General features: G+C 42.5%; 2 protein-coding genes across 4 annotated transcripts in view; one reads left to right on the forward strand and one right to left on the reverse strand.

The window, feature by feature from the left end:
• Positions 1–26,632, forward strand: LOC306824810 (serine/threonine-protein kinase WNK1-like). 3 transcript variants are annotated; one of them, XM_079345163.1, is made up of 28 exons: positions 1–269; positions 1,894–3,148; positions 10,925–11,097; positions 11,437–11,657; positions 13,287–13,444; positions 14,667–14,755; positions 14,841–15,060; positions 15,167–15,268; positions 15,442–15,784; positions 15,893–16,041; positions 16,342–16,425; positions 16,814–16,849; positions 17,284–17,388; positions 18,589–18,668; positions 18,762–18,924; positions 19,012–19,128; positions 19,390–19,503; positions 19,597–19,645; positions 19,748–19,891; positions 20,140–21,131; positions 21,229–21,303; positions 21,458–21,574; positions 21,669–21,990; positions 22,456–22,633; positions 22,743–22,930; positions 23,071–23,226; positions 23,324–23,553; positions 23,672–26,632. In XM_079345163.1, exons 2-28 carry the CDS (start codon positions 2,354–2,356, stop codon positions 24,059–24,061), a joined length of 5,790 nt encoding a protein of 1,929 aa, XP_079201289.1. In that variant the 5' UTR covers positions 1–269; positions 1,894–2,353; the 3' UTR covers positions 24,062–26,632. The 3 variants fall into 3 exon arrangements, with proteins under 3 accessions (XP_079201289.1, XP_079201291.1, XP_079201290.1); XM_079345164.1 differs by lacking the exon at positions 1–269 and adding an exon at positions 586–958; XM_079345165.1 differs by lacking the exon at positions 16,814–16,849.
• rad52 (RAD52 homolog, DNA repair protein) overlaps positions 24,187–27,393 on the reverse strand; it is a 6,541-nt gene continuing 3,334 nt past the window's right edge. The window contains exons 11-12 of the mRNA XM_079345172.1: positions 27,132–27,371; positions 24,187–27,052 (exon numbers count right to left, since the gene is read on the reverse strand). Coding sequence (XP_079201298.1) covers positions 26,991–27,052; positions 27,132–27,371 — 302 coding nt within the window. The 3' untranslated portion in view covers positions 24,187–26,990. The remainder of the gene's footprint in view (positions 27,053–27,131; positions 27,372–27,393) is intronic.

Consider the following 27,393-nt stretch of genomic DNA (forward strand, 5'->3'; position numbering starts at 1 on the left):
AAAGTGCTCTTCTCTGTTATGGTTGTGACGTCATTCTTCACCGGCGCAGGCGCTTTCGGGAAAAAAAACTCCGTTTCTTCGTCAATATGTAGCAACTGCGCCGTTTGTTTGTCAGAAACCTCAACTCGCTATTTGGATATACACCTTCCTAACAACGTTATCTCTTACTTCACGTTTGAGGATAATACAGCTCCGGTCATATTGTTGTCGATGGATTCACCATGAGAACGACGGTGGTCGTCCGTTGTGTTGAGGATACGATGATATAGGTAGGTGGATCTCACCCGGCACTGCTCTACATTAACCAGGACGTGAAGGGCTAACTGCTAGCATAAGAAACCTGCCAACGACCTCTTTCAAATTAACAATCAGCCCCCGCCGACGGCTTCGTGAACTAGTCACTGTTTATTGTATGGTGTTTAATAAAAAAATAACAAAGCATGAGCGTCAGTTACGTTTCAGATATTGTTCAGTTAAACAGAGGTAGCCAGGAGGTGGGTCTGGATTTTTTTAGGCCATTGGAAAGACCCGCCTCGCTAACGTTAGCTAACAGACAGCGGCTCCCCAGCCGGCGTCACACCGGGCGGGCTCACATCAGAGCGGCATGTAACGAATATTACGACACGGAAGAGGCTGGAAGTCGTCAATAAAAGTCAATTCTAGTTTAATTTACCTATGGGTCACCCTCAATATTGGTTGCATACTATTTATGTTTAAACGTGTGGGTTTAGGTTGAATTGCCAACAACTGGGCGGAATATTTAAAAGACATGACGTGGAAATGATTCATGTTGGTTAACGTCTCTTTGGTCAAGGATCGGCTAACGTCAGCTAACTAGCTTCTTGTTAGCTGTTATCAATAGCAAGCTAACAAAGAGCCAATGCTCCCATTGCCTTGTATGCTCGATGTTGCCACCCCAGATGGCTGTGTTACCTCTTATAAGGCGGTAAAGAACTAGGTACGTACGACAAGGTTTTCATTAGAGACAAATAATGACTTGGCGCTGTCCAGTCTCTTGTTTCTTCGGTCTGATACTGTTAACGTTACTGTTTGGATCTAACATTGTGGTTGCCAGCTGTGGCAGGGTCTAGATGGCAAATGTAAATGTAGTTTAAATTCGACGTGTTCAGAAGACCATAACAGATTTCATGAAGCATAACTGCAAAATAAGTCAAATGAAATGGGGCCAGTCTTTTGCATCTACTGTACAATATGCATGTTGCAAGGTTTATACCTCTGTATAGCTCTAAGTCAACCTTTATCTTACACAGACAATTTCCAGTGTACCCAGCATGATTTTTTTCTAACTATTCATCTACCTTAGATAGTGGTATACTTGTTCTGTACATTGTTAACCTGCCATTAAGTTCTACCTCATTATTACGTGTTATATGAGGTATTTAGAAGTGAGGAAGGACGATGTGATTTACATTTGTGCCAGATGACACACATGACTATCTGTATTAAGTACATTTTATTCTATAAATGGATTGTAAAACAATTGTGTGCAGCTGACAGAAATATGAAATGTTCTGTCTGCATACCTTCAAGCAGCTGCCATACAAACATGTCTCATGGCAAGAGAGCAGGTCTTCTTGGAGGGGGGGACCTACAGTTTAAACCGTCTATCAAAGGCATGTGTACCAACATTAAATAAATAGCCCTAGATTCTGTGTAATACACTGAAAAGGACTTGATAGCCAATTTAAGAAGAAGTGCACTGCACTAAGGTTTGTTGGCTGGGCTTCTAATGTAAGTGGCATTTAACTTAATGTGTACAGTAAATTCTACTTGTGACAACCTTTTGTTGTTGTTTAACAAATCCTGTTGATAATTGACAAAATGAGTTACATTTTGACACATGGTTTTCTATTTATTTTTTTTGTCTTGCAGTGAAAGTGGACTGGAGAAGAATCCAAGTGTTTGGCTGTCCTGCCTTTGCCCACAGTAGGACCTTTGGTTCCTGTTGAAGGCTGTGCATGTGTGTTCCTCAACAGTAATTCCCTATGCTGGTTAGGAGCTGCACTCTGGGTCTCACAGGATGGATGATGTGGACTTAAAGAGACCTGTGTATCGTCATCCGCATTCTGTGTTCGACTGTGGTATTCAATCTTTTACCATTTACAAGAGAACACCTCCCATCCTACACCTCCAACTCCTGCACTCTATATATAAAGATTGTCTTTAGAGGCAAAAGAAACGACAGGCTGAGATAGAAGTTGCAAGACTTTCTGTCTCCTATTTTAAAGAACGGACCATTACTGCTTACATAAGCTTATATGGCAGACATGGAACTACCTTTATTTTAATTTTTTGGTTATCGTACACCCTTTCACTTGGTCTGGGTGGTGGGATGTCGGAGAAGCCAGACGACAAAATGGTGAAGTTCCTAGCTCCCCCTCAGAAGAGTGGAAATGGCCCCAGTTCTGGTTCAGATTCGATGGTGAGTGAATGCCGGCCAACAGAAGTGAGACGCCGGCATCACACCATGGAGCGTGACCGATGTAACTCTGAACACCGCTTCCTACGCCGCAGTGTCATCAGTGATTCCAATGCAACAGCATTGGCTCTACCATTACCCAGCAAAATCCCCATCCCTGCACCTCAAAGGGTTCAGTTACGGGAAACGGTCCCCCAGCGTCAACAAGCAACTGTCTCTTCTCATTTGCCAAGGGCTGAACCAAGTTCAGCTCTTAATGAGGAGTCTCCTGTTAGTGGTGGAGGACAACAAGGAAAAGATATCAAAATAGCCAAGGTGAACGTAGTGCCTTCAGAGCAGGAGCCTGCCACTGTACGAGATATCTGCGATGTAGAGGTGGTAGTATCAGCCCACTCTGCCCCTTGTTTGGGAACAGAAGTGCAGAGTCTAACTGAACCTGGAAGCACTACTGAGGTGAAGGAACATCATGAAGAAGAAGGGGAGGAAGAAGATAAGGAGTCTGCCAAGGCACGTGCCGAGGCGGAACAGAGGGAAGCCGAGAAAAGAGTTCAGGATGATATTGAAGAGGCAGAAACCAAAGCAGTGGGAACATCACCAGATGGACGTTTCTTAAAATTCGATATAGAAATCGGACGTGGCTCCTTCAAGACGGTCTACAAAGGCTTGGACACTGAGACCACAGTGGAGGTGGCTTGGTGTGAGCTTCAGGTATGAAATATGGATTTTTTTTTTCCAAAGGGTTTTTGCTCTCACAAGGGTTAAGCTGCTTTTTAAAGTAGAGTCAAAGTTCTTTCGACAAGCCTCGGTCATTTCCAGTCTGAGACTTGAGACTAGCATTTCCTTTTTGATCTTTTATTGTTTTTTGTAAGCAAACAATCAAAAAAACTGATATTTTACTTTGTGATGTTGATTATTCTATCTTTTCACATGATTTTATTAAACAGTGTTGTTATTTAACAGATATCCATCAGTGTATACCCATCACACATTTTGAGGATGGATTTTGACCAACTGGTTTAAACTTTAAAGGACAATATATGTGTGGCCATGTTAGAGATCCATGGCAGAATATGGGCATACAAAGCAAATTTCATGAAAGCTCTTGAAAGATTTCTTGACATTTTCAGACTGACTGCCCATACTGCTAACATGCATACAGTCTAAGATTGTACTCTTGTCATAGGTTATTAAAATCTCTGCCCCTGTGCTATTAGGAAGTTTGTCAGCAGGTTTGTGCAAGTGTACCTTATTTTTCACTAGACAGGTTTTGGGGGCTTACTTGGCTGATTTGTGAGATGGGTGCTAAAGTGCAACTTAAGGGACATCTGTGAGAGTCGCATATTAAACCTTAAACACTACAATTAGTTAGAAAAGGAGTGTCTTACAATAGGTGCCAGAAGTTAGTGCCAGTTTGTGTAATGGTTTAAAAGCTATGACTAAGGATGACACTTAAACCTGTTAGCAGAGTCAGAATTAGGCCCTGTAAAACTACGGTTTTATCCAAAAACAGTCATCTTTTATTGCGTTTTGAATGTTCGTCTAAATGACGTCAATGTTTAAGTTGCCTGAAAACTAAAGTTTTAAAAAGGGGTCTGTTGAGTGCAAAGTTTTAAAAATGACAGCTTCAGTCTCTTTGTGGACTGCTAAAACACAGCCACCTTCCTAAGAGGGGAACTTTTCACATTCACACATTACGGTTTGAGTCAATAGCCACGAGTGAGGAGATGGACGACTACAACAATAGGGGACTCCGAAATTCCGCCTGTGAGCGTTTTTTTTTTGGTTATTATCAAAATCTTGTCTGAACGTGGCCCAAAATTGACCCTGCTTTCAGAGATTAGTTGTTTTTGTTTAAATGTGTCCTTTTATGTCGTTTTCTTGCACTTAATTAATTTTGATTTTGACTTTTTATGGGGGGAGATAGAATTCTGTTCAATCAAAAAAAAAGCTACTTAATTCCATGTTAAATGACTAAGTATAAATCCTTCATTAGAACTGAGCAAAGTCAGGAAAAAGGGGAAATTAGCTATGTTGATTATAGTAGCACCTAGGGAAGATATATTTCCTCAATATATCTTGTTTCAATTTAAAAAATTGCCATTAAAATGATAAAAATAAATATCTGCTTTAATGTGCTGCAGACCAAAAATAACTGACAGAAATGCTTATTAAAAAAGTGTAGCGTTCCTGTCGGTCCAGTGAAAGCAGCTCGATGCCCCATAGCAAAGTCTGACCTCATTCACAATCGTGAGTGTTTGCTTTTCCTGTCACGCTTTTACCCTGCGATGAGAGGCAAAGGCCTGACACGGCAGCACAGAAAAACCAGAGCTCTGCGTGCACTGTGGTTTCAGAACAATGTGAAGATTACAGACACGTGCCCCTCCCCCCTCACACAGAGCGAAACAAGCGCATGCTCAGTGCATTCCTGCTCTGAATGCTTGTGTGAATGTAAAATGGGTCACATTCCTCATAGAGGAATCTCCTGTGTAGTGCCGAAGACCAAGGCTTGCTCCTAAACTTGTAGTCCTCCTCACACCCTCTTGACTAGCTCCCATTTTCAATGGTTTTAGTCTTGGCCAACCATTCTCAAGTAATACTCACTTAATATATCAATACCTTCCTATTTGATTTTAGTTAATATTGTACAATGAATCAGTGTCCCTTTTGTCTGGTTGTCATTCTATTGCACTCTTTCCCATTCAATCCAAAGTTGACCATTCATTGCCAAGTGTTGCTGATAAGACAACTTGGTGAAATGTCACATTTATTCAGACGATGTCATAGTGTTTCTATAGACTTATTTTGATAGCATTCATTTGATTTAATATGATGGACTGGTGGATACTCAAGTTAACACTTTATTTCAGACATTTATGATTGCCTGTCTATAAAGTAAGTTATTTATTGGTTAAATGAAAACAGGGTCAATAATCAGTGTTATATAATCAGACCGTGAACTATACTCAGAGGAGCGTTTAAAACGAGCGAGGGAATATTCCAAACCAATACCCTCCACTGTTTTTGTTCTTGTGGTTTGTAAAACTCCTAAATGAATGTTAACTGCGTCTCTCTTGAGGATCTCCTAAACTCTGTTATAATTCATATAAAGAAGTGATCCACAGCAACAATGAGAGTGGAACAAGAACCAGCTTTGTTTTATGGACTGGGTCTGATCTGAAATACCAACATGTAACCCGACACCCTCACTCCCCCTCATTCCTCTTGTCAGCTCAAAAGTTTCACTGATGGAAACTGTGCAGCTACAATACTGGATGCAGAAATCCCCTTTCACATGTGTCTTAAAGCTGTCCCATGATCAAGTGCTACATTCACACTTCTCATGCATCACGAGGGCATGCTTTGGGGAATGTAATAGTAATGGTGTTGGTTTACTATTAATTGTTCAACGTCTTCGTCTTCTTTTTTTTTAATGTGTTTAATCAGAGTTAGTTGCTCTGAGGAGCTTTTGGCAGCACATCTTGTACTTTTCCTCTTTGCTTTCATAGAGAATGTAAATATTATTTTAAAAGCAAACGTAATTCAGTCAAAAGTCATCTTATGAATGTTTAATTTAGGAGACAGGAAGTAGATCAGTTGATTTACTTGTGAAGTTTCCTGTTGCTACCAAATCAGTGATGCAGAAACAAATCAGCCTTTCCACTTGCTTGCTCAGAGAGAATTTGGTTTCATCTGGAAGCAACAGCACCGTTTTTGTCTCCATGGTAATGTGACAAGTCTGACAGGTTTCCCTCATAGACTCCTTGAGTGAGACTCTCACAAAATGTCAACTTTGACCTCTTGGTTCTTTGGGGGGGGAAAAGTGTTTTACATTTGAGACATAGCGTGACCATGAAGATTGTACATTTGACCACTTCAGGTATCTTTTTTTGTTTTTCTTCGTCTCTTGTTTTATGGATGTTCTCTCTCAAGAGTTGAACTGTAAGACAGTTTAATAAGTTTGAAGTTATTTCCCTCTGGACCACACTGTTGGACTGATGTTCCAACCACTTTACTCTCCTTCCCTCAAGCTAGAATGGCTCATTCAGTGTGGCCGGCCATCTGTCCACAATTCTTTCAAGAATTTCTAGGCGTCCACCCTTTTTTTTTAAACCAACCCTTGAACCGACATATTTGTTTCGGGTCCCACTTTGCAGGCATGTCTGAACAATAAGTAGGTCACCACAGAGAGGAAGTCGAAAGAGGGGAAAGAAAAGGAATACATTTAGGAGCCTCCCCTTTCTTGCTCACTCCTCTATCTTCCAGCATGTCATTCTCTGCTCACTTCCTCCGCACCTTCCTCTGCAGTACTGCAGCCAAACATTGAAAGTTGAGAAAGAGAACCCCAGGCATCCTTTACTTATGCTAGCTACCCGTCCTGCTGGCTGCTAGGCAGCTGTGGGGAGTGACTCATGAAAAAGGAGACGTATTTTTGTGCAGTTAAATTCTCACATTGTCCGCTTTCCTGCAAGACAACAAACAGGCAGTACTTACCTGCCAGTGAATGACAAAAGCCCAGGAAAAGGTTTTTGCTAGCCAATGATTGGACAAACGCTCGGTGCTGTATTCTTTGTACATCACAGCTCTCAGAATAGATCCGAAGGATGAACTGACACCATGAACTTAGAAGTGTGAATCTGTGGCCTAGTATCCATCTGACTGTAACTGGATGGAGGCTTTTAACCTTTCAAACAAAAATCTATTTAAGTGATATGGACCCGAGAAAATATGGTTAGGTAAACATCAGTAGGTAAAATGTTTTTACACAGTCGATTCAACATAATACCAAAACCCCCAATCAAAGACTCAAATCCATAAAGTATTCATCGATAGAGCATCAAAGCAGACAGAGGAATCCCATCTGTTTTATTTGTATTTAACGTGTTCCTTTTCCTTGTATTTTTTTAAACACATTTATATATTTATATAGACATGTATCCAAGTTTTAACAACCTGCATATTTAAATTAACATATTAAAAAAAACACACTTTAAATGAGGAAGCTGTGTTTCTCAGCTATTGCTGTAATTGTCACGATTTAAAATACCCGTGATCAACATTTTAGTATTTCTAACTTTTTAAACATTTACATATTTAATATTTCAGAGAGTACAGACACATCTTCTCCTCAGCTTTGGTGTTGCTCTGTTCCTGTGTGATGTGTTTATAAATTTATTTATTTATTTATTTTTTTGCCTTCTTCAACTTTATGTAGATCACCAGTACGTGACTATTAGAAAGAAATATAGGATTATGATTACAGTCATCCCTGTACTCGATTACTTGAATTACCTAATGATCAAGTACTCGCAGTTATTTTATTATTCTTTTTATCTTGCACTGAACATTCACTTCATGGTTTTTGTCATCACTTTTCTTGACTGACTTTTTGCAGGTGTAGCAGACATTTCTTTATTTGTTGTGCTTTTGCTTTTTGTCTAATATGTTCCTAGAGAGTTGCCATAGCTGCCTATTGTTTTTGCTGAAATCTGGCTCGGTGTGCACTGTTACTCAAATAATGGGGTCAGTGGCGAGTACTCGAGTATTCGTACGCATCCCCAGATTAAAATCTATTTTTTAACCCATAATTGTCTGAATCAGTGCAAGCATTTTTAAATGTTATTCATTTTTAGTCTATCAGTAAAAATGTGCCTCTCATGTAGCTACTTATCATGTAGTGAACACATTGCATTCAATGGCTGTTTGATCTCTTAGCTTTCTTCCCATTTTAAGGTTTTCAACCTCGTTGTCTTTTCTACCCTCTGAAAATGAGATGCATGGTCACACTGGCAGAGGTGATGTGACCGGTCATCATCGGTCTCTGATCTTTGACCTTCCTGCTCTGTGTTACTGAAGGGCACTTCTGTAGGAATCTTCAACTTAACTAGTCGTTTAAATGCGACAACATCTAAGCAGAGTCACTTGGCCTTCTTGCCCTGTTACCTTCACCCAAACCAGAGGGCTCCATCCCAGCCCTCAGTGTCAAGCTCAGAGAGGAGCTCAAAGCAGGGACCTGACAGTGCCAGCCTTTGGCATGATCACAGGCTTTTTTCACTCAGTCAACAACCCTCAGTCTATTTTTAGGGTTGTTGAGTTATTTATGATGGCCTTTGCCTGGAAGCAGTGTTTTCAGCGTTGCTTTGGTGATAGTGTATCACAGGCATTAAAATTAATTCCTGCTGGCTAAAAGCATTTCATGTCATGAAGTTGTTCATCTTGCGTTGGGCTTGTTCTTGCTGGTTAAAAGGGATCCCAGTTCAGATTGAAAATGGAGTCATCCCTGTCAACAGATCGTTGTCTCCTCAGAGAGAGATCTTATCTGTCCTGTACTTAAACGTTGTTCCATCTCTTTCATTGTTTGCTTGACACATCTGTTCCATCTTTTGACTGAGCAATGATATACTTTGACATGGGTTAATGTCTCTTTGTTTCACATGAATATTATCCATGCTCAGTCTTGTTGAGGGTGTGCCACTGCTCTAATGCAATGAGGACTGTGATAAGTGCTGTGCTGACTCTGCAAAGATGTTGAAATCAAAGGCTGACAAGTCAGATTTTACAGCTATTACTCTTCAGGATTTAATTGTTCTGAGCGTTATCAATAAATCTCTTCATCATTTCCAAAGCTGTGTTATTCCCTTCACCGTGTCGCTCCCTTTATAACATCATCACTCAGATTTTATTTTTTTCCATCGCTGTGTATGATTTGGCAGAAATCTGGTGGAAGGTTGGTGGCAGCACAGCTTTAAAGTGAGCCGACTCATGAACCCTCTGTCAGACAGAGCTGCTGTTATTCAACTGCAGCTGTCGTCACCCTCTTGACTTTCTGCCAGTTATGTTTTACTAATATATGCACAATTAAAGCATCTCTATCAAAATAGTATAAGACTATGATGGAATCAAAGACCAAAGAAAAATATCCATCAGTCAATAATGTATTTATGGCTGTGAAGTAATGCTCTTTAGCTCTGATTACAGGCTTATACAACAAGGTACAAAAACCTATTTCTCCAAAGCAAGGTAGTGTTCATTTTCTTCATTTAGAGTAGGACAAGAGATGATGGGGGAAAAACAGATATGATATATAGGCAAATATGGCATACTATTAAGCAGTAAGAAAGCTGTGGCTCAACGCTTGTTTATGTCAAAATATTCATAATGTTAGAGAGGTAGATTCTTTTTTTATTTCTTTTTTTAGCACAGTGGAAATATGTTTCTACCTTCATGTTTGTGTCAAGCATCAGGTGCAAACTACGTAAAATATCCAGCCTCACTGTGTCTTTTGATTGACATCATTTTAGTTTAAGTCCCAGTGTTGTGTAACTACATGCTTTTACATGTAACACTCCCAGTTGCTCAAGAATTATCTTTGCAGACATGTAGATACAGTAGACATCTGTGAAGCAGGTTAATGTTTTATCTTTTACAGGGAATGTAGTTTTTCAACTAGTTTGGACTTGTTAGGGGAAGGAATTTGTTGTAAAGGTGGTAACGGGTCGTCATGTGCCTCCAGAGAAAAATGCTGACTGTAATACAGTAGTTTGGTATTTGAGGGGGTGGGGGTGCTGCTGCTGCCCAACGTGAGGCGAGCTGCTCTGAGAAAGTGAACGTTGAAGTGGACAACAAGTGCGCTTTCACATGTTGAGCTGAAAGAAGTAGAACCACAGTCCCACAGGATCAACAGTTAGCCGGTCCAACTGCATCGAGGAGCCCTCATCACTCCACCGTCACCTTCTCCGTCCTGATATCTCTCCCTGATTCGCTGTCCTTCTCTCTGTGAACGATCCTCAGGGTTTACAAGGTTCCCCCTGAAAATTCACATTTCGTCTGGCCTACTTTTTTTCCTCTGACCTTAACATCAACCACAAGCCTCAAACTAGCATCACAAAGGCTGTAGCCGCATCAATTAGGATTTTCTTTAAGTAATGTCAGTCACTGGAAACTTTTAGATCTCTTGCTGACACACACACAAAGGCACATGCTCTCCACTCACAAAGGGCCTGGATTTCCTGGACAGCCTGGCATGCGTCCAGGTCTCTGGGGGTTTCAAGGGAGGCCTTTGGCTGCATGGTTTGTACGGGCTTGTCTTGCTGGTACGGGTTCGCTGTGAATGTAGGTCATGCAAGGAATTAGGCAGGAAACTTGAGGAGGGTGGCTGTTCACATTCCAGATTTTGTGTTAATACACAGACCCTCCAAAAGGCCCTCATACCTATTAATGTATAAAAAGTCACCTAACAATCCCATGTCAAACAATGAGACCAGCTCTGCTTTATAATACCAACAAACGTTTCAGCTGCTGCCATACTGAGCGACTCTGATTTCTTTTTCAAGACAACCGGCTATGTCAGAATCCAACCAAATACAGTGGTGTGTATTGTGCGAATTTAGCTGTTAATAAAATCTGCTCTTCCTCACAGTTCATCCCCTAAAATACAATGTGCATTGCTCAAAATAAGACTCTACTTCCTGACTTTGTCCCCTGCAGGATCGTAAGCTATCAAAGACGGAGAGGCAGCGCTTTAAGGAGGAAGCAGGGATGTTAAAGGGACTACAGCATCCCAACATTGTACGCTTCTACGACTCCTGGGAGGGGCCGTCCAAAGGCAGGAAGTGCATTGTACTGGTCACTGAACTCATGACTTCAGGAACGCTAAAAACGTAAGTTTCGAACTTGGCAGCCCTAACAAACACACTGATGCAGACCGCAGAAAAGTTCTATGCACTATCTCTGCAGAGGTTTAAAGGATCATCCAGACTGTTTATCCCAAATATTGTGACCGATATTTGAATTTTGAATTAACTGGCAACGCAATTAAATGTTTCGGAATGTTATAACTTTGACCACTTTTATGTTTATTAAAACAATTGAAATGTAAAGTTTTATGGAGACGTGTATTTGGTGATCCAACAGTTGTATGCATCAATGAATCGTTCTTTCTCAGATTAAATATCAACACTTTCATTCTTTGAATAATTATAATTTGTACTCTCTTGCAGATATCTGAAGCGGTTCAAGGTGATGAAAATTAAAGTGCTGCGTAGCTGGTGTAGACAAATCCTCAAGGGACTTCACTTCCTTCATACGCGAGCTCCCCCCATAATCCACAGGGACCTTAAGTGCGACAACATTTTCATCACAGGGCCGACGGGATCCGTCAAGATTGGAGACTTGGGACTTGCCACCCTAAAGCGTGCATCGTTTGCCAAGAGTGTAATAGGTACGACTCCGATGCCATTTCTACCTCTTGCACCATGGCCTGCTGTGGGGCAGTGCCTTGTATAAGGTCATGTTTTGTATAGAAATGAATGTGTTTGAAGAAGTGTCAGTTTCTTGATGGTGTGGTTCAAAAACAGACCACAGCGTTTCAGCTGTCTCTCAAACCACAGCTCAAATGGAGGCCAAACATTGTTGTTATCCAAGTCCGATAACTGAAAGGCTTTCTCTCTTTTCACCGACACAGTAACTCTATCAAGTTTGGTCACTGTACAGAATATTTCTGTTCTATGTTTCTCCAAAAAGAGAGGGTCTTTTTTTTTCCAGGCATCTACTCACTGTAAGTAGCGCCTTTCTCATACTGTTAATATTAGCATCATCATTATAATAGCTTTCATGCCTTCTTTCAGGCTCACTTGGCCATGGCTTAAGGCATGGCCTTGGCTTTTGTCTTAGACTGGTCTTTGTTCTGTGGTTTGGAAATATGTGGTCTGTTTGCAAGTTATACCCAAAATGTTTAACGTCTCTTTCTATGGGTTTGCCTCAACAGGTTTTTTTTTCTAGTGTGTGTCTCTTACTGTCTTTTAAGATATTTCAGGACTTCAGAATCTTTTTGTTCCATCTTTGTGTCCAGCGAGCAGACCCCTGCCCCCTCCCCCTTTCTCTTTGTCAGTATTTTTCTTTATTTTTATTTTTTTGTTTTATATTTTTATCTGATTTGATTTTTTTTTATTTTTTTTTTTCACATTCTTGGGTATGTTTTTAAAATGTAGGCTCTAGCCTCAGCTGTGCCCCATTCTGCTGTTTGGAATGAATAGGGTACTGCTGGTCATTGAGTAAGTATGAACTTGTAAGGGCCTGGTAAGTCCGACAGTGTGTTGTAACACATCAATATCAAAAACATTTACAGTTGAATAACAGAATGAGTTTTTCTGTGTAAGACCTGAGATCATCTGTAAGCAGTTCTATGAGTAGAACAATGCTGATGTGCATAGACACACTGCTGAGTAGAGTAACTAGCTATGGGACGCGCTTCTCTCAGCCTTGACTGTAACACTTTCACCTTGCAGGTCAAGATGAGAAGGTAAGTCGTGCTTCAAAAGGTGAGTGTACAATGACAGAAAATGTCTACGAGGTTGTCAGGTCTTGACAAAACTTATTTCCATAGCTAGTGATGTTACTCCAGCACAGATCATTTGGCTTCCCTTTGGAATTATTCTCAAGTGCCTTATTTAAAGGTTTTACCCAAAGCGCAAATAAACGTGAATATTTACCAACAAATGTGTTCTGCACATTGGCTCCCTCAGTCATATATTGTACATGTTAAGGTCTTACACAGACAAACACGTGCTCTCTTTTCTGCAGTCTAACTGAGCCCAGCTTCTCCCTCCTTTTTTGTTTTCTGTCTCTTTTTTGCTTTCCTCCCCCTTTTTCTTTTTTTTTTTTTTTCTCTCTCCTCACCTTTCACCTCACAGGTTCTACTGCAGGAGGGTGTCAACAGGCTGATCACTCTACTCATCCTCCTCTTCCTCAACCCCTCACGGGTTAGAGGAGCAGAGGGACTGTGGGTAGTGAGAAGCCCACTCAATCAGTAAGGGGGTTCGAGAGTTCTGAATAGTTGTTTTGATTTAAGGTACCCCTGAGTTCATGGCGCCTGAGATGTATGAGGAGAAGTACGACGAGTCAGTGGATGTGTATGCCTTTGGAATGTGCATGCTGGAGATGGCCACCTCAGAGTACCCGTACTCAGAGTGCCAGAATGCTGCACAGATCTACCGCAGAGTTACCAGTGTAAGTCCAATTTTCAACCCTCGATCTCACCCCTCTGCCCTGCCTTCACATTTCCCAATGTGCCAAGAAGGCTTGTGTACCATTCTGGAGTGCTGTGATACCCCTGCTGACAGCTCTTTACCAACCTTATATAACATTTCCATCTTGAACTATTGTTTTCACTCCTTGTGTGTCTTCCTGTCTCTCCCTAATGGCTCACTGTCAGACAATCATCCAACGCTAAATATTCACACAATCAACATTCACAATCTTCATTTCACCGTCTTCTGTTTTGTTTTGTTTTTTCTCTCCGTCTCGAAAAATGTTGTGTGTCGGTTTAGCATGTAGCCTTGATCAGTGATAAGCGGCTGAACAAGCACGATCCTGCTTATTTCCCAACAGCACACAAAGTCGTTTATGAGGCCAGAAAAGCAGTAACAAAAGAGAAAGACAACGACATATTTATAGTCTTATTCATGCTGACTAATACGTCGTCACTGATGTGATTCATACTTTGCAATGACACGCCTTGTAGATAAAGAGGTTGAACCTGTTCTCAGAGTGTTATCTATACCATGTGCCTGGAAATCTATACCATTAACCTCCGTTTATTATTAACTGCAAAGTGCAAACACTGAAAGTCCCTGCCACATGATTATTTTTCTTTCTGTTTACCCCTCTAAGTCATGCCTTCTAATCTCCCTCTGTAATCCACAAATAGCTCGCAGTGGTGACTCAGTGAAAAGACAGAGCGCTATTGTCAGGTTGAGTCTACATTTAGCTTGTGTCACATGCCCAGGTTTGACAGTATTCTGCCTTTTGGGATATTAGCTCTACTTGTTCTCAGTCTGACATGCAGCTCAGCAGTTTGGCTTCATCGTCCATTTTCTTGTTGCAGCCTGCACTTTCCTCCTGTCATTGACTCACTTCATCTCTCTCTCTCTTTCTCTCCCATCACTGACTGTTCTTCATTGTTTTTAAGATGCCACCAGGTAGAACAAATTTATAACACGAAACATTTGTTTTCGAGCCACATTTCTTTGAAGGGAGTCCCTCCTCTTCATACTGTGAGCTTTTTTTTTTTTTAGATCGTTAGTTTGAGGTTTTAATGATCTCTGTTTTTTGTTAGACGATTTTCTAAGCTGAAAAAGACAACGTGTTATGAATTAGTCTCCAAAAAATGAAATGAGAGGTCAGATGAGAAGAGGAACATTTCTCATTGAGTTCTCTGTGTTTCATGTAGGGTGTGAAGCCGGGCAGCTTCGACAAGGTGGCCATCCCTGAAGTGAAGGAGATCATCGAGGGGTGTATTCGCCAAAACAAAGACGAGAGGTCTTTAAGTTTTGTCTGTGTTTCTCAGGTTTACTATTGCAGACTAGAAATGATGTATTTACACACTTTGTCTTTCACAATGTAGGTACTCGATTAAGGACCTTCTGAACCACGCCTTTTTCCAGGAGGACACGGGGGTGCGTGTGGAGTTGGCAGAAGAGGATGATGGAGAGATGGAAGCTATAAAGCTGTGGCTCCGAATTGAGGATGTAAAGAAACTGAAGGGAAAATACAAAGACAACGAAGCTATCGAGTTTTCTTTTGACCTCAGCAAAGACGTTCCAGAGGACGTGGCTCAGGAAATGGTGAATTCAACATTTGCTGATTTAAAGACACGGAGCCCCATGAATCTTGAGGAGTTGTTTTCTATTTTGAAACATTCAACATTTAATAGTATGAAATCTGCCCTAGGTTGAGTCTGGTTATGTGTATGACGGTGACCACAAGACCATTGCAAAGGCCATCAAGGACAGGGTGTCTCTCATCAGTCGCAAAAGAGCACAGCGGCAGCAGGTGCGTCCATCTGTACTATTTTAAATCCTATTTCTTTAAAGTTTTTGCTTCAGTACTTCGCTGGAGTTCTTAATGAAGTTGTTGTGTTTGTGTACATCTACTGTGAAGTTCAGACGACGTCAGTCAGTGCTTCTGTGAGGATTCTAATGCATTTGCTGCCAACTGTCCTGCAGGTGAGAGAAGATCAGGAGAAGAGAAGGCTGGAGGAGGAACAGCAGAGTCAGATACCAGCTGCACAGCCTGCGAGCCAGCTGACGACCACAGATTCTTCGTACGCCCCTCCACAACCAACCCAACACAGCACACAGATGTCTGTCCAACCTGCGTCTCAGCAGAGCCTTCCGAGTGCCAACTACAGCACTCCTCAATCTACCCAACTGACTGGCGTGCCACAGGGGGCCCCTTATGTCCCCCACTCAACAGTACAAGTCCCAGCTTCAGTTCAGGCTCAGAGTGTGGCCCCTGTACAGCCAGAAGCAGAGGAGCCAGAGACTGACCAACTACACCACACTGGAGGTGTGGATCCACAATTTTTTTATAGTCGAGCTCATCTTGTCCACTGCATGAGCATGAAATGGATTGATTTTTCTTCAGTTAAAACTGAATCATCTCCCTCTCCTGCAGCAACTCACATAGGAGACAGACCGCCCGGTTCCTCCGTCCTTCATGACACCCAGCCTGCTCAGACTGGAGTACCGTTTAACTCTTCTCCTGGTCAACACGTTCAGCCCCAGCCTCAAAATGACCAAACACAACAGCAGCAGTTGTCAGTGGTGAGTCTTTTTTTTTTTTTTTTTTCTTCCTCCAGAAAGCTTTGAAATAAGCTTCTATTTAGTTTGGCACTTCCCCTATGACTTGGTCTCCTCATAATAAGAAAGCATACAGAATATATGTTTATTTTCTATGAATTGTGGCCCCTCAGTTATTTCCCAGTTTGTGGTGCTTCATTCCCCTTTCACTGCACTTTCACTACTTATCTGTAAACTCAATGTTTTGGCCAGAGGAGCCTGCCTGCTGCTTTTGAAGCATCATTTAAACCACATGTGCTGTTCTTCCCCTGTTTGGTAAACCAGGTTCAACCACAGATACAAGTTGTACAACCTGAAGTTGTTCCAGTTGCACCCAGTAGCCAGTCTGTTCCAGCCGCCCCCCCACAGGTAAACCATTGTTCTGCAAGTACTCATGTCTTTACCCCCAGTGACTTTACCCCATGGACCAGCTTTTGTTTCACTGAACTCAAGAAGTTTCAATCTGTTGCAACAACACATTCTTTAATACTGACCTGAGGCTGGACTGAACACACCCTGAATTCACTTTCATAGCACTGCAGTGGATTTGAACTTCAACCGTTCAGGGTCAGAAGAAACGTGATTTTTCAGAGGGCGTACACAAAGGCATTTGTTTTCCAATTCAAGCAGCTGTGTGGAAAGCAGCTGAGGGGTTCCCAGTCCCACGTTTCCGGATTATTCTGTTTTATCTACCTTAGTCTGCTTTTCTTTTTCAAGCTACCCTCTCTTACCCTGTGTTATGTTTTGTTTCTTATAGTACGGAGTTTACTACCAATCATCGCTTCCCCCTCAGGTAGATAAAATGACCCCTTTTCCTGTTACCACTTGGGTATATAGCAACAGCCACCACTTTGTCTGTACTGGTCTGAACAGCAGACCCCCCTTTATCTGCAATGTTTAATTTGAGGTAGTTATTTTAAGCTTTTGTGACTTGATGCTATTCAGGCAAAAATATATGGGCCAGTAGTCTTTAGAGCTTGCCTAAGGAGTGTGAACCTTTACAGCATTGACTGTCACAATAATAATAATAATAATAATAATAATACATGTGTAAATGTATTCACTTATGTAATCGAACAGGTAAGTAAGGCTTTGGAATAGAGCTGTGACATTTCCAAAAGATGTTGTAAAGAAAGACTATCAGTGGTCACCTTTAGCCTCGGTGTGTGATCTCTCTGGTTATATTCTCATTTCTGCATCTTCTCTCGTTCTTTTTGATTCTTGTAGATTCCCTCCTCTCAGCCGTCTCCAGCCCAACAGCAGCAACATCCAGAGAGCAGCAGTTCTCTCCAGAACATCGTTCTACCACAGGCTGCATCACAGCAGCTACAGGTAACACTTGACTTGACTACATTCATTCATTCATTAATATACATGCGTGTGTGTGTGTGTGTGTGTGTGTGTTTGTATTTAAGTTATTTCAGAGATTGGTTATTCCACTTTAGACAGTTTAGTTTTCATCCACTTTAATTCTGTTTGTGTTTTTTTTCTAAATCTTTTGTTTTCTTTCTCTGGTCTATCTTCACTTTCATGGCTGTTCTTTTTTTTCTGTCACTCTTTCCCTTTGCATGCTGCATATTCCTGCATGACTCTTAGTCTTGGTCCAATGATCCAAGTCCTCCTATCACGTCTCCTCCAATGAATGCAGAGCACCTATACTTCCTCTATCAGGCCTCATGCCTCTCTGTTCTGCAGGTACTCCACAGAGCAAAACAACAAGTGTCTGTTTAACGCTGTTTCCTGTTTCCTGTTCCTGTTCATTTATACACAGACGCTTTCAGGGCAAACATTTGAAGTATATTATCATAGATGTATTGCTTTATCAAATAAATGCATAGTCCACAGCCTTTGGAATGAAGAGGCCTTTGGGTAAATGTATGGTAGAGCTCAGATAATGAACATAAATGCAAACAAAGAATGTCTTGTTTTTTTTGTTTTATTTTGATCCAAAGGGGAAATACTTGATGCTTCTTCCTTCTGGTTGTTCTGTAAATTTAGCCACTGAGGGGGATTACTTAGAGCAAGGAAAACGACAAACCACAGATATAATAAATTTGTATATACATTTAAAAAAAAAAGACATTTAATCACGCCGTAAAAGAAATCCTCCTGTTGTAACTGTGTGCAGGGCTGGAAATGAGGACTGAAAGATTTGTTTTGATCTGACTGCATGACGACGTTGAGTGGCCTAAATCTTTAGAAAATGAAATGAGAAAACCAACGCACCGCAAATTTGCTGTAAGCCTGAGAGCTGAGTAATGGTGCCCCTTTAAGTACTCTGACACACATTTCCACTGATTGAAAAGCTCCCTCTGGTGGACGGACTAAAAATATATAATATATATTATATATAATATATAGATCTGTAAATAGTAGAGAAAAAATACTATTTATTGAGTGAATGACAATGTGCTAAGTTTGTGGTATAAATACTTAAAATCATTTGAAAAGAGAAATCCCAAATCTATTTAGATTTAAATCTTTTAGTCAAGTGTTTTGATTCCTGGGTTTATGAAGGTTTCTGTGTTTCAGGCCCCTGTAAGTGTTTCTCAGTCTTTACCAGCCGAGCAGCCAACAGGATCCTCAGCTCTTGTGCATCCATTTGTAGAGAGGTGAGTTGGGACGTTAACTTGTTTCAACAAATCACAAAAAAAAAAAGTTTCATCATCATCGCGATGTTTGAACTCCATCCATTTCTCCTACAGCTGCCTGTCAGATGCAGCTTCAGGTCTAAGTGATGGTAATGATGGGAGCTCCACATCAGGAGGTCGCCACGAGGGGCGCTCGCTGAAACGTTACCAGAGGCGATCTGTACGCAGCCGCTCCCGCCACGAAAAGACTGCAAGAGCCAAGCTGAACGTTCTCAGTGTAGGCATCTAAACTGATGACATCATTCATGTTCTGTTGGAAGCTTTGGCCAAAAACGCCCGTCTAACCCGAATGACTGTTTTACAGATCTCTAATGTAGGAGACAGAGTGGCCGAGTGCCAGCTAGAAACGCACAACAGGAAGATGGTGACCTTCAAATTTGACCTTGATGGGGATAATCCAGAAGAGATTGCACAGATTATGGTAGTACTAGTTCTAAGTTTTTTAGTCTCTAGTACATACTGTATGTGATATAATATGTAATATATAATATTTAGCTTTTGAAATGCTGTTCAGTGACTTACAATGACAATCCTCTGTAACTGAACTGACTCAAGAGGAAAACATGTTTAACCCGAATATGGTCGCAGCAAGCAACGTGTCAGCCACACATTTGGAGTGCTTCTGTGCACATGTTAAACATTTCAGTTTCAGGCATTGAATTTTGTTTGTGTCGTGTTTCAGGTTGAGAGTGAATTCATCTTGGAGAGCGAGCGAGAGTCCTTCATCGAGCAGGTCCGGGAAGTCATAGAAATGGCTGATGAGAAAGGAGAGGGCATGAAGGAAGGCTTTCCACAGGTATCTTACAAACTCACAATGACTTAGTAGCCAAGTGTTGATCCCCACTTCCTGAACATGAGGATATAACTGCCTGCCCTTTTCTCTTTGCAGATAAGTAGTCACCAACAGCAGGCTGAGCTTTCTGTCCCCATGCTACCAGGTACACCAACTTTTAGCCCTCGAATACTTTTTCTAATGTTCAGGTGTTGAATTTGTAGTCAAACTCCCACGTCACACCTGACCTTTGTTTTGATTGGATCAGGCATTTCCCCCAGTACCACGGCCCAGGTGGTGCATTCGGCAGGACGAAGATTCATAGTGAGCCCAGTGCCTGAGTCTCGTCTTAGAGAACAGTTCTTCGGAGCTTCTTCTGCTAATACCTCCTTTGGAGATGAACTCGCTCCAGGTGAGAGAAGCAATTTTTTATTGCCCCCTAAGTTTAATTATTTAAAGTAATCCACAAAAAAAGTGAAAATCAACATTACTTTGATTGATTTGAAGTAGTATGTATGCTATGGACTTCATGAGATTCAGTGTCTCACCCTGTTGCATCTTTTGCTGCTTGTATCACAATAAAAATGTAGTGCTCAAAATACTTCTTTTTTTTTTTTTTTTTTTAATACATTGATCGTTCCTTCTTTTGCTTTTCAACAGGTCCTGTGATATTGGGCCTTTCTCTGTCCGCTCCTTCTGGGACTCTGCAGCAGGCTTTCAATCAAATTAAGCAGGAACGGTTAGAGAGAGGTAACTCCATTGATCCTCCAGCTACTGAGCAACAACCAGAAACTAAACCGTCCAGTGAGGCTGCACTCGATCCAAACTTGAACAGTGTTCTGCCTCCTCAAGAAGCTGCAGCCTCTACATCTAATTCTGTATTTCCTGCTACGTCTTCGTTGCCTTCCTCAACTGGGAGAGTTACCCCTCCGCCTGTCTCCACTCAGTCCCAAACTCCAGCCCCTGTCATCAATGATACTAGTCCCTCTCCTCAGTCTCTCAGTGAATCAGCCCCCACACAACTTCCACCGGCCGCCAGCGTCCCTCCCTCATCCTCCACGGTTTCTCCTCCCTCTGTGCCGACCTCCGTCCCTGCAGCACCTGGGCCTCCGTCCAGCAGCAGCAGCAGCTCTGTCTCGGCCTCTTCTGTTGCTACGAGTGCACCCGGCAGTACAGGCACTGTACCTGCTTCAGAACAGCAGCCTTTCAATGGCGCTGCTGCATCTATGAATTCGTCCATCCACGCACCTCAGAACACAACCTCCCAGGGTCAGCCTGTTCCCATTTCTGCCCAGCCCCCTCCTTCCACTCAGAGTCAAGTCCAGCCTCAGCCAGCAGACACAGAAGGGGCTGAGCTCCAAAATAAGACTGGCATGGATGACATCCAAGCTCTTGATAAGAAGCTATGGTCCCTCTTTAAAGACCAGAGATCTGCCTCCACCTCTGCATCCATGGACCCCAGTCAGACTACAGGCACCTCCTCTCCCCCCACTGGCACTTCTTCCCCTCCACCTGGAGCCGCTCTGATGCCTCCATCTAACCTTCCCCTCTCGTCTGGGGTGCAGGGTGTCCTCGGCCCCTCCACCACCCCAGGGCAGGGCATCCCCCCAGCCGGACATGCTCAGACACCTCCAACTAAGCCCAGGGCGCAGGTCAGGGAAAACTTGAGCCTCCTAAGAATATATACCAAAAAAAGCTTATTGAAACAAGACCTCTTTGACTTAACTTCTCTTGTTTTCTTCTTTTTAGACTTTACCTACTGGTTTTGATCAAGCTGCTACACCTCCTTCCGATTTTGTACCCCCATTTCCTGGACCAAATCAGGTGCGGTCTACTTTCTCTGCCATGCTAGCCACTCTAATATATTATATATATATATATATATATATTATAATTATTATAATATTATTAAATGTACAAATTTCCTATAAAAAAAATACTAATTTTCCTGTTTTTTTTGTTTGTTTTGTTTTCACAGGTACAACCCCTGGGCAATTTGGAGGCCAAATTGAGGAGAGCTCTGAGCCCTGAGACTGTTCAGGGAGACAACAGAATCCAAGCACCGGCTGCAGGTTTCACTCTTGGACGTTTCCAGGTGAGTTTCAATCAAAGCTTAAAGTTTTTAAAATGTTTTGGACTGATTTCATCAGAGGAATTTAGTTAACTTCCTCCTCTATCCTCTCCCTCAGGTGTCTGTTGCTTCTGACGGTGCATCGGGCAGTGCACCAGGTCCCTCCAGCATCGTTTCCTCGTCTTCACTGACTCCGTCCTCGACCTCCTCGTCCTCTTCGTCTACGTCGTCGTCCTCCTCGCCCTCAAGTCCAGAGAATACCCTCCACCGGTCATCCTCTTTGTCCAAAGAGGTTTGTGAAACTGTCGCTGTAAACGGAGCCCCGACTGTCACTGCTGCTCCTACCAATCAGTCCACCACGATTGGGCGCTTTCAAGTGTCGAGCAGCAACGCTACATCTGAACCGACTGCTGGCAAAGTGGGACGTTTTTCTGTCACAGGTATGTTCCATGTTTACAGCAGGTAGGCTAACTTTGAAAGAGTAATATGAACACAGGGTTCTGCTATTCCATACTGTACTATACTACATTATACACCCATACTTTCAAGATTAACTGACCCTAATTGTTTTTAAGAAAGACCATTCTTTCATAAGAATCTTTTTTTTAATTTTGTTTCCTGTCGAGATGATTAAAGCAGTTAACTCCAGACTGATGTGTCTTTATGGACAGTCAAGTAGTCCGTGTTTGCCTCCACTTCATTACATATTTATGAATTATGTCTGTTAGCAGAGGCCCGCAAATGATTCACTCAACAGTTGTTGGCCTAAGGTCGAGTAAACCTCTGTGCATCAGTTTTATCTGTTGAGCTTGCAAATGTTCAAGAAGATAACTGTTGGATTTTAGCGCAGAAAAAAAGCTGTTTCCTTGTAGCCGTTATAGCCTCGTGTTTGTGTATTCTTTCAGTGACTCCAGCTCCACCTGCAGGCTCCAGTCCACCACATGGCTCCAGCATGCAGAACGGACCCTCCTCTTCACCCTCTGATGCTCATAGCACACACCCCCATTGCAGTAGCGGCAATGACGACGACTCCGAGAACGAGGACGAAGCTTTGCAGAAAGAAATTAGCCGTCTCAGAGAGAAGTGCGTCATGTCATCACCAATCCTACTTCACAATTCTGCTTTAGTGCGCCGTAAGATGATCCTAACTGACTGCATTTTGTGCTTTTTTTTTTTTTTTTCCTGCTTCCAGGCATATGACGGAGATCCAGGCCTTGCAGACTCGTCAGAAAGAGGAGATAGAATCCTTGTTCAGCAGGATGGGAAAACCTCCTCCGCCTTCCGTCCTCGCGCCTGCTGTTGCAATGGCTGGAGGTCGTCGTAGGCGCAAAAGCCACAAGTCAGCTCGCAGCAGCGGACAGCCAAGCCCCAATCATTCAGGTCAGAGCAGTGGTCCTCAAGACAAATTAAATACTGACTTTGGTGTCAGTATTACAGGTTTTTTTTTAATGTACATTCATATCTGAAGCTGTTGAGGGCGAATGTTTACACTGCATTGTGAACCCTCCTCATATGTTCAGGGTCCCCGATGTCCGCTCAGAGTCTTTATGGTTCACAGTCCTCTGCAAAGCATAGTCCTCCCTCAGCATCAGAGGCCTCACAAGCAAGTATCCGGTCCACAATACAGCCGCTCCGTTCCTCTCCATCTATGCCCAGCCTCAGTAGTTGCTCAACAGGTAAGAACCTTAATCCTATCAAAGTGAGATTCTTGAATTGTTACCTGGAATTTCTGTTTCAGTTTTTACCCCTCGAATCACTTTTCTTGTTTCTCAGTATCAAGTGAGACCAGCTCCACAAATGGTTCAAACCACTGTCAGAACCACTCCACCTCCCTGACCCAGGCGAGTGGACCCGCTCCCTCTGCCTCTCACACCCAGAAGGGAAAGGGCACCTTCACTGATGACTTGCACCAGCTGGTGGATAACTGGGCCCGGGATGCCATGAGCCTCTCCCAGGTCAAGAGATGTCCTCGAACCGGAGCTCAGTCTGCACTGGGACATGACGTAAGCATACAGTAATCGATTAGAGAAGCTGTCTTTATTGCTGGAGAATTTTATGAATAATCTATAAAAGCTTGAACAGCATGCTTAGTAATAGCACTTTATCTCTTCTGTGTTTTAGATAATCCCTCCTGCAAACATGGGCCGCAAATTCTCCGCTCCAGGGTACCTCTGCCCAACTCTCCCCACACCTTCCAACACGACATCCACTACCAGCACTGCTCACCTCCAGAACCCGGCCAACCCCTCTGTCGCTGTAGGGCCTCGTAAAGGCTCTTTGGGGCCTGTAGCCCAGAGCTTTGGATACACCACACCCCCTTACAGTGGCTCTCAGTGGGCAGGACCCACGAGCACATGCCAGGTCAGCATGCTTAATCCCCCACAGCCACTAACACAGTACCAGCCGCCCACGACAGCCTCGGTGTCCATGCACCAAAGCTACCACATCGGAGCCACACCAGCCCCTCAGAAATCAGTCACCCCAGGAGGGTCCAACCTGAGGCCCACATAGCCCAGTCTGAGCCCTGGTCCAGGCTGAGATGAAGGACCACACAGGGCAGACAGTCACGAACAAGAATCACTAGCTATTAGCTGGTTAGATGGCTGGATATTGTCCATTTTTATTTTAAATTCAACTTTTATTATGTGTTTTTTTTTTTTTTTTTTGATAAAGCTGACTTGTGTGGTTCAAGTTCTCTCGGGCAGAGCAAGTTCTGTCTGGCTATCGGAGGGAGAGTGCAATACACTTCCACAGCACAAGAGTGTCACACTTAGCCTGCCATTAGCTGTGGAACAGAGCTGTGACGAGTCAGATGGTAGTGTCTGATGGTGTGACCACCTTCATGCAGAACCAACAACAGCCAAAGATGAGCAGATGTTGTAATGTCTTGATACCCTTGAAGAGGGGAAGGTAGGAGGGATTCTGGTTCACATCCTGACCTGTCCTAGCTTTTAGCGGAGCCTGGGCCCGTTGAACCAAATCGCCACAAACACACATAACTCAACACTTGTCCTGTTTGCGTGACTTTGGGTCGGAGGTTAAGTTGTCTCAGAATGCGGGGGGAGGGAGTGAGGTGGAAAAAACGTTGAGACAGTCGGTCTCAGATGGAAAAGTGAAGTTTGACGAGTGGAGCTAGAAGAAGGACACAGGAAGTCGGGCAGAAGTGTAATGGAAGGAGTTGCAGTATGAAACCATCCCAGTGGCTACCTATTAAGTAAAATGCAATAATGACGCAAAGAGTAGTAACGTTGTCCCTTGTAACTGTGGCCTTAATCCCCAAACACATTGAAACATATTGTACATAGATATTTCTTCACTGGGTCATGAGTCCATGATCAGCATATTTATGTCCCTGTGAGAGTCTGGTGTCTTTGTATCCATCCAGCTTTATTATATTTCTTGGTTTATTTTTCATGTCAGATGTGGAAGTGCATCAGAAACATTTCCCTGGTGTTGACCACCATTCATAGTATGATACTTGAGGAGATGCTGTTAGTCTCGGTCTGGGTTCGAGGGGTGTTTTTCTTTAATGCTAGAATGAACTCTTATGAATCCCACGTTGACACATAACTTGCTTCACTCAGTGCAGTTTAAAATCTACTCATATCATTCAACGTAGAATAGTTTTGGTTTATTGCAATACTAGCTTCCAACTTGTCCCCCGTCTTGGACACAGAGATGGTGCACAGCACACAGACGACCAGGTTGTTAGTGATTTCATGTCGTGTCAGAACTCTCCGCTTATGACGTCCAGCTCTCATGTCTCAAATCCGAGGTGTCTGGGGTTCTCTCTGTGGTCGTTTTTTTTTTTTTTTTTTTTTTTGTATGCGTATATTTAATGAAACAAATGTTCTTTATGGACCTGTATTCTGCCATCAGATTTTGATGTTGTTTCACTGTAATTATTATTAAAGGTTGTTAAACAACATGTAGTCAAAGGAATATAAAAAGTGCAATTGCAGGGTTTGTTGTTATCGGCATCCTTCTCACCACACAGGAGTGAATCCTGCTGTTAATTAAGCTCTTCTATGACTGCCCTGCCCCCCTTTTTCTATTTAATTGTACATATGTCGATGTGAGTATATGCTTTCATGTAACGCTCAAGTCACCAGTGTATGCTTGTGATGACCCACTCTGCACTCAAACCTGTGAACATGAGGAACACTTTAGTGCCTTGCATCCTCACTAATGACAAGTTCCAGATTCATTTAGTCCTGCATCTGTGACTGTACCGCAGAAAGAAGCTACTTCTCCTACTAAAAACCTGTACACAACGTAAACACAACGGTCACGCGGCCAGCTCAAGCGATGTAACGCCGAACCATCTGACGAACACACAGCACGCTGAACAAAGAGCACACTGGGTAATGTGGAAACAGTTTTCTTTACTCACTACAGTCACCGCCGTGTAGTCTCAGCTCACGCGTTCATGGATTTAGCTGACATCTGTTTGGTGATATAATTGAAACGTTTAATAGAAGCACTTGTTCAGGCAGCGAGTGCTGTGTATAAAGGATAAAAATGGTCTCAACCTCACAAGAGTGCCATGCTGTCATTGTGACTCTTTCGCCAAGTAGATCTGATGAGTAGTTAAACTTCTCTAGAGGAAAATAAGTTACTGCAATGCAGAATATGCAATGTTTAAAGTTGTTATGGGACAGACGGGAAACATTTGCATGCTGATGAGGGTTGTTACTGACTTCAGTGTTTTTGATATTGAACTATTAGAAATCTTATTTTTAATCTTTGCTTTTTTTGAGTCCTCACAAAGTGATCTGTTCTGCTGCCATTCAACATCACAGGCTATCTGCATCTGATTTCTGCATGCCGGCGTCGCTGATGTTTAAAATGACAACTGAAAACCAAGTCACAACTGGCCACTGTACAGCACAAGCTCAATAAAGCTTCTGGTCCTTGTGTTCTTAAGTCTACACAGTACTGACACACACACGCAGTAATAGTATCTGTTGAACTCTTATTTCTGATCCCTCCTTACTGATTTCTTGTGATTGTGTCTGTTTTGTGTACGTTTTTCACATTGTACAAAATGTAAAAACAAATAAAAAGGAATATCATTTAAAACACTCTGCTTGCTTGTGTTTTTGTCTTTAAAAATGTTGAACTAAAAAGTTTAATGTTTTTCTAAGGTCAAACTGAATTTATTATTTTTTCCATCAAACCCTCCCCCATTGCTTAAAATCCTAAATGCTTCCTTCAGGCATCAGTCACATAAAAAGCATCCTCATAATTCTGGAGTTTAAACTGAGTGTGCCACATACAGAATAATGTGGCCGCTTTATTCTTTTTTTTTTTTTACAAAAATAGACATTTCCTTCCAAAATTGACAGAAAAGTAAAACATGTCAAAATGAATATAATAAACAGCAATAAAAAAAACATTGGGCTGACTTGAACACTGTTAAAAATGAACAACTTAAACTTCAGGTTTCAAGTCTGCGTTTCTTCATGTGTTGTCCTTCTCTGTATGGACTCGACACTTCACCTGCGACCAGAAAAAAATCACGGTAATCACAGCCAGACGCCTTACGACAGCATGGTGACAGCGACTTCAAAACGCTCACCTGGTCTGGACTGATATTGGTTCTGATAATGAGTTGAGGACTGAGCCACATTCTGTCCTGTGTTGTACGATGGAGCTTCATCTGGAGGCCTGCCAGGCGCCCTCTGAGGGGTCTTACTGCGCGTTTGCATCTGGTGGTTCCCAGGCGTGCTGGGCCTGAGCGCTTTGGAGGGGGGGCCGCCTGCTGGGACACCCAGCTCCTCAATCCCATCCAGAGTGAAGTCCCAGAGCTCAGGGTCATCTGCACAGAGACAAACAGGTCA

This window comes from Symphodus melops (genome assembly GCF_947650265.1).
Source record: "Symphodus melops genome assembly, chromosome: 6".
NCBI lineage: Eukaryota > Metazoa > Chordata > Actinopteri > Labriformes > Labridae > Symphodus > Symphodus melops.

What these genes read in the sequence shown, in the direction of transcription:
- LOC306824810 (XM_079345163.1), top strand. Translation starts at nt 2,354, where the DNA reads ATGTCGGAGAAGCCAGACGACAAAATGGTGAAGTTCCTAGCTCCCCCT. An exon ending in TGAAGGAAGGCTTTCCACAG is followed by an intron (nt 19,504 to 19,596) that starts GTATCTTACAAA and finishes TTCTCTTTGCAG; the next exon opens with ATAAGTAGTCACCAACAGCA. An exon ending in CCTCAGTAGTTGCTCAACAG is followed by an intron (nt 23,227 to 23,323) that starts GTAAGAACCTTA and finishes CTTGTTTCTCAG; the next exon opens with TATCAAGTGAGACCAGCTCC.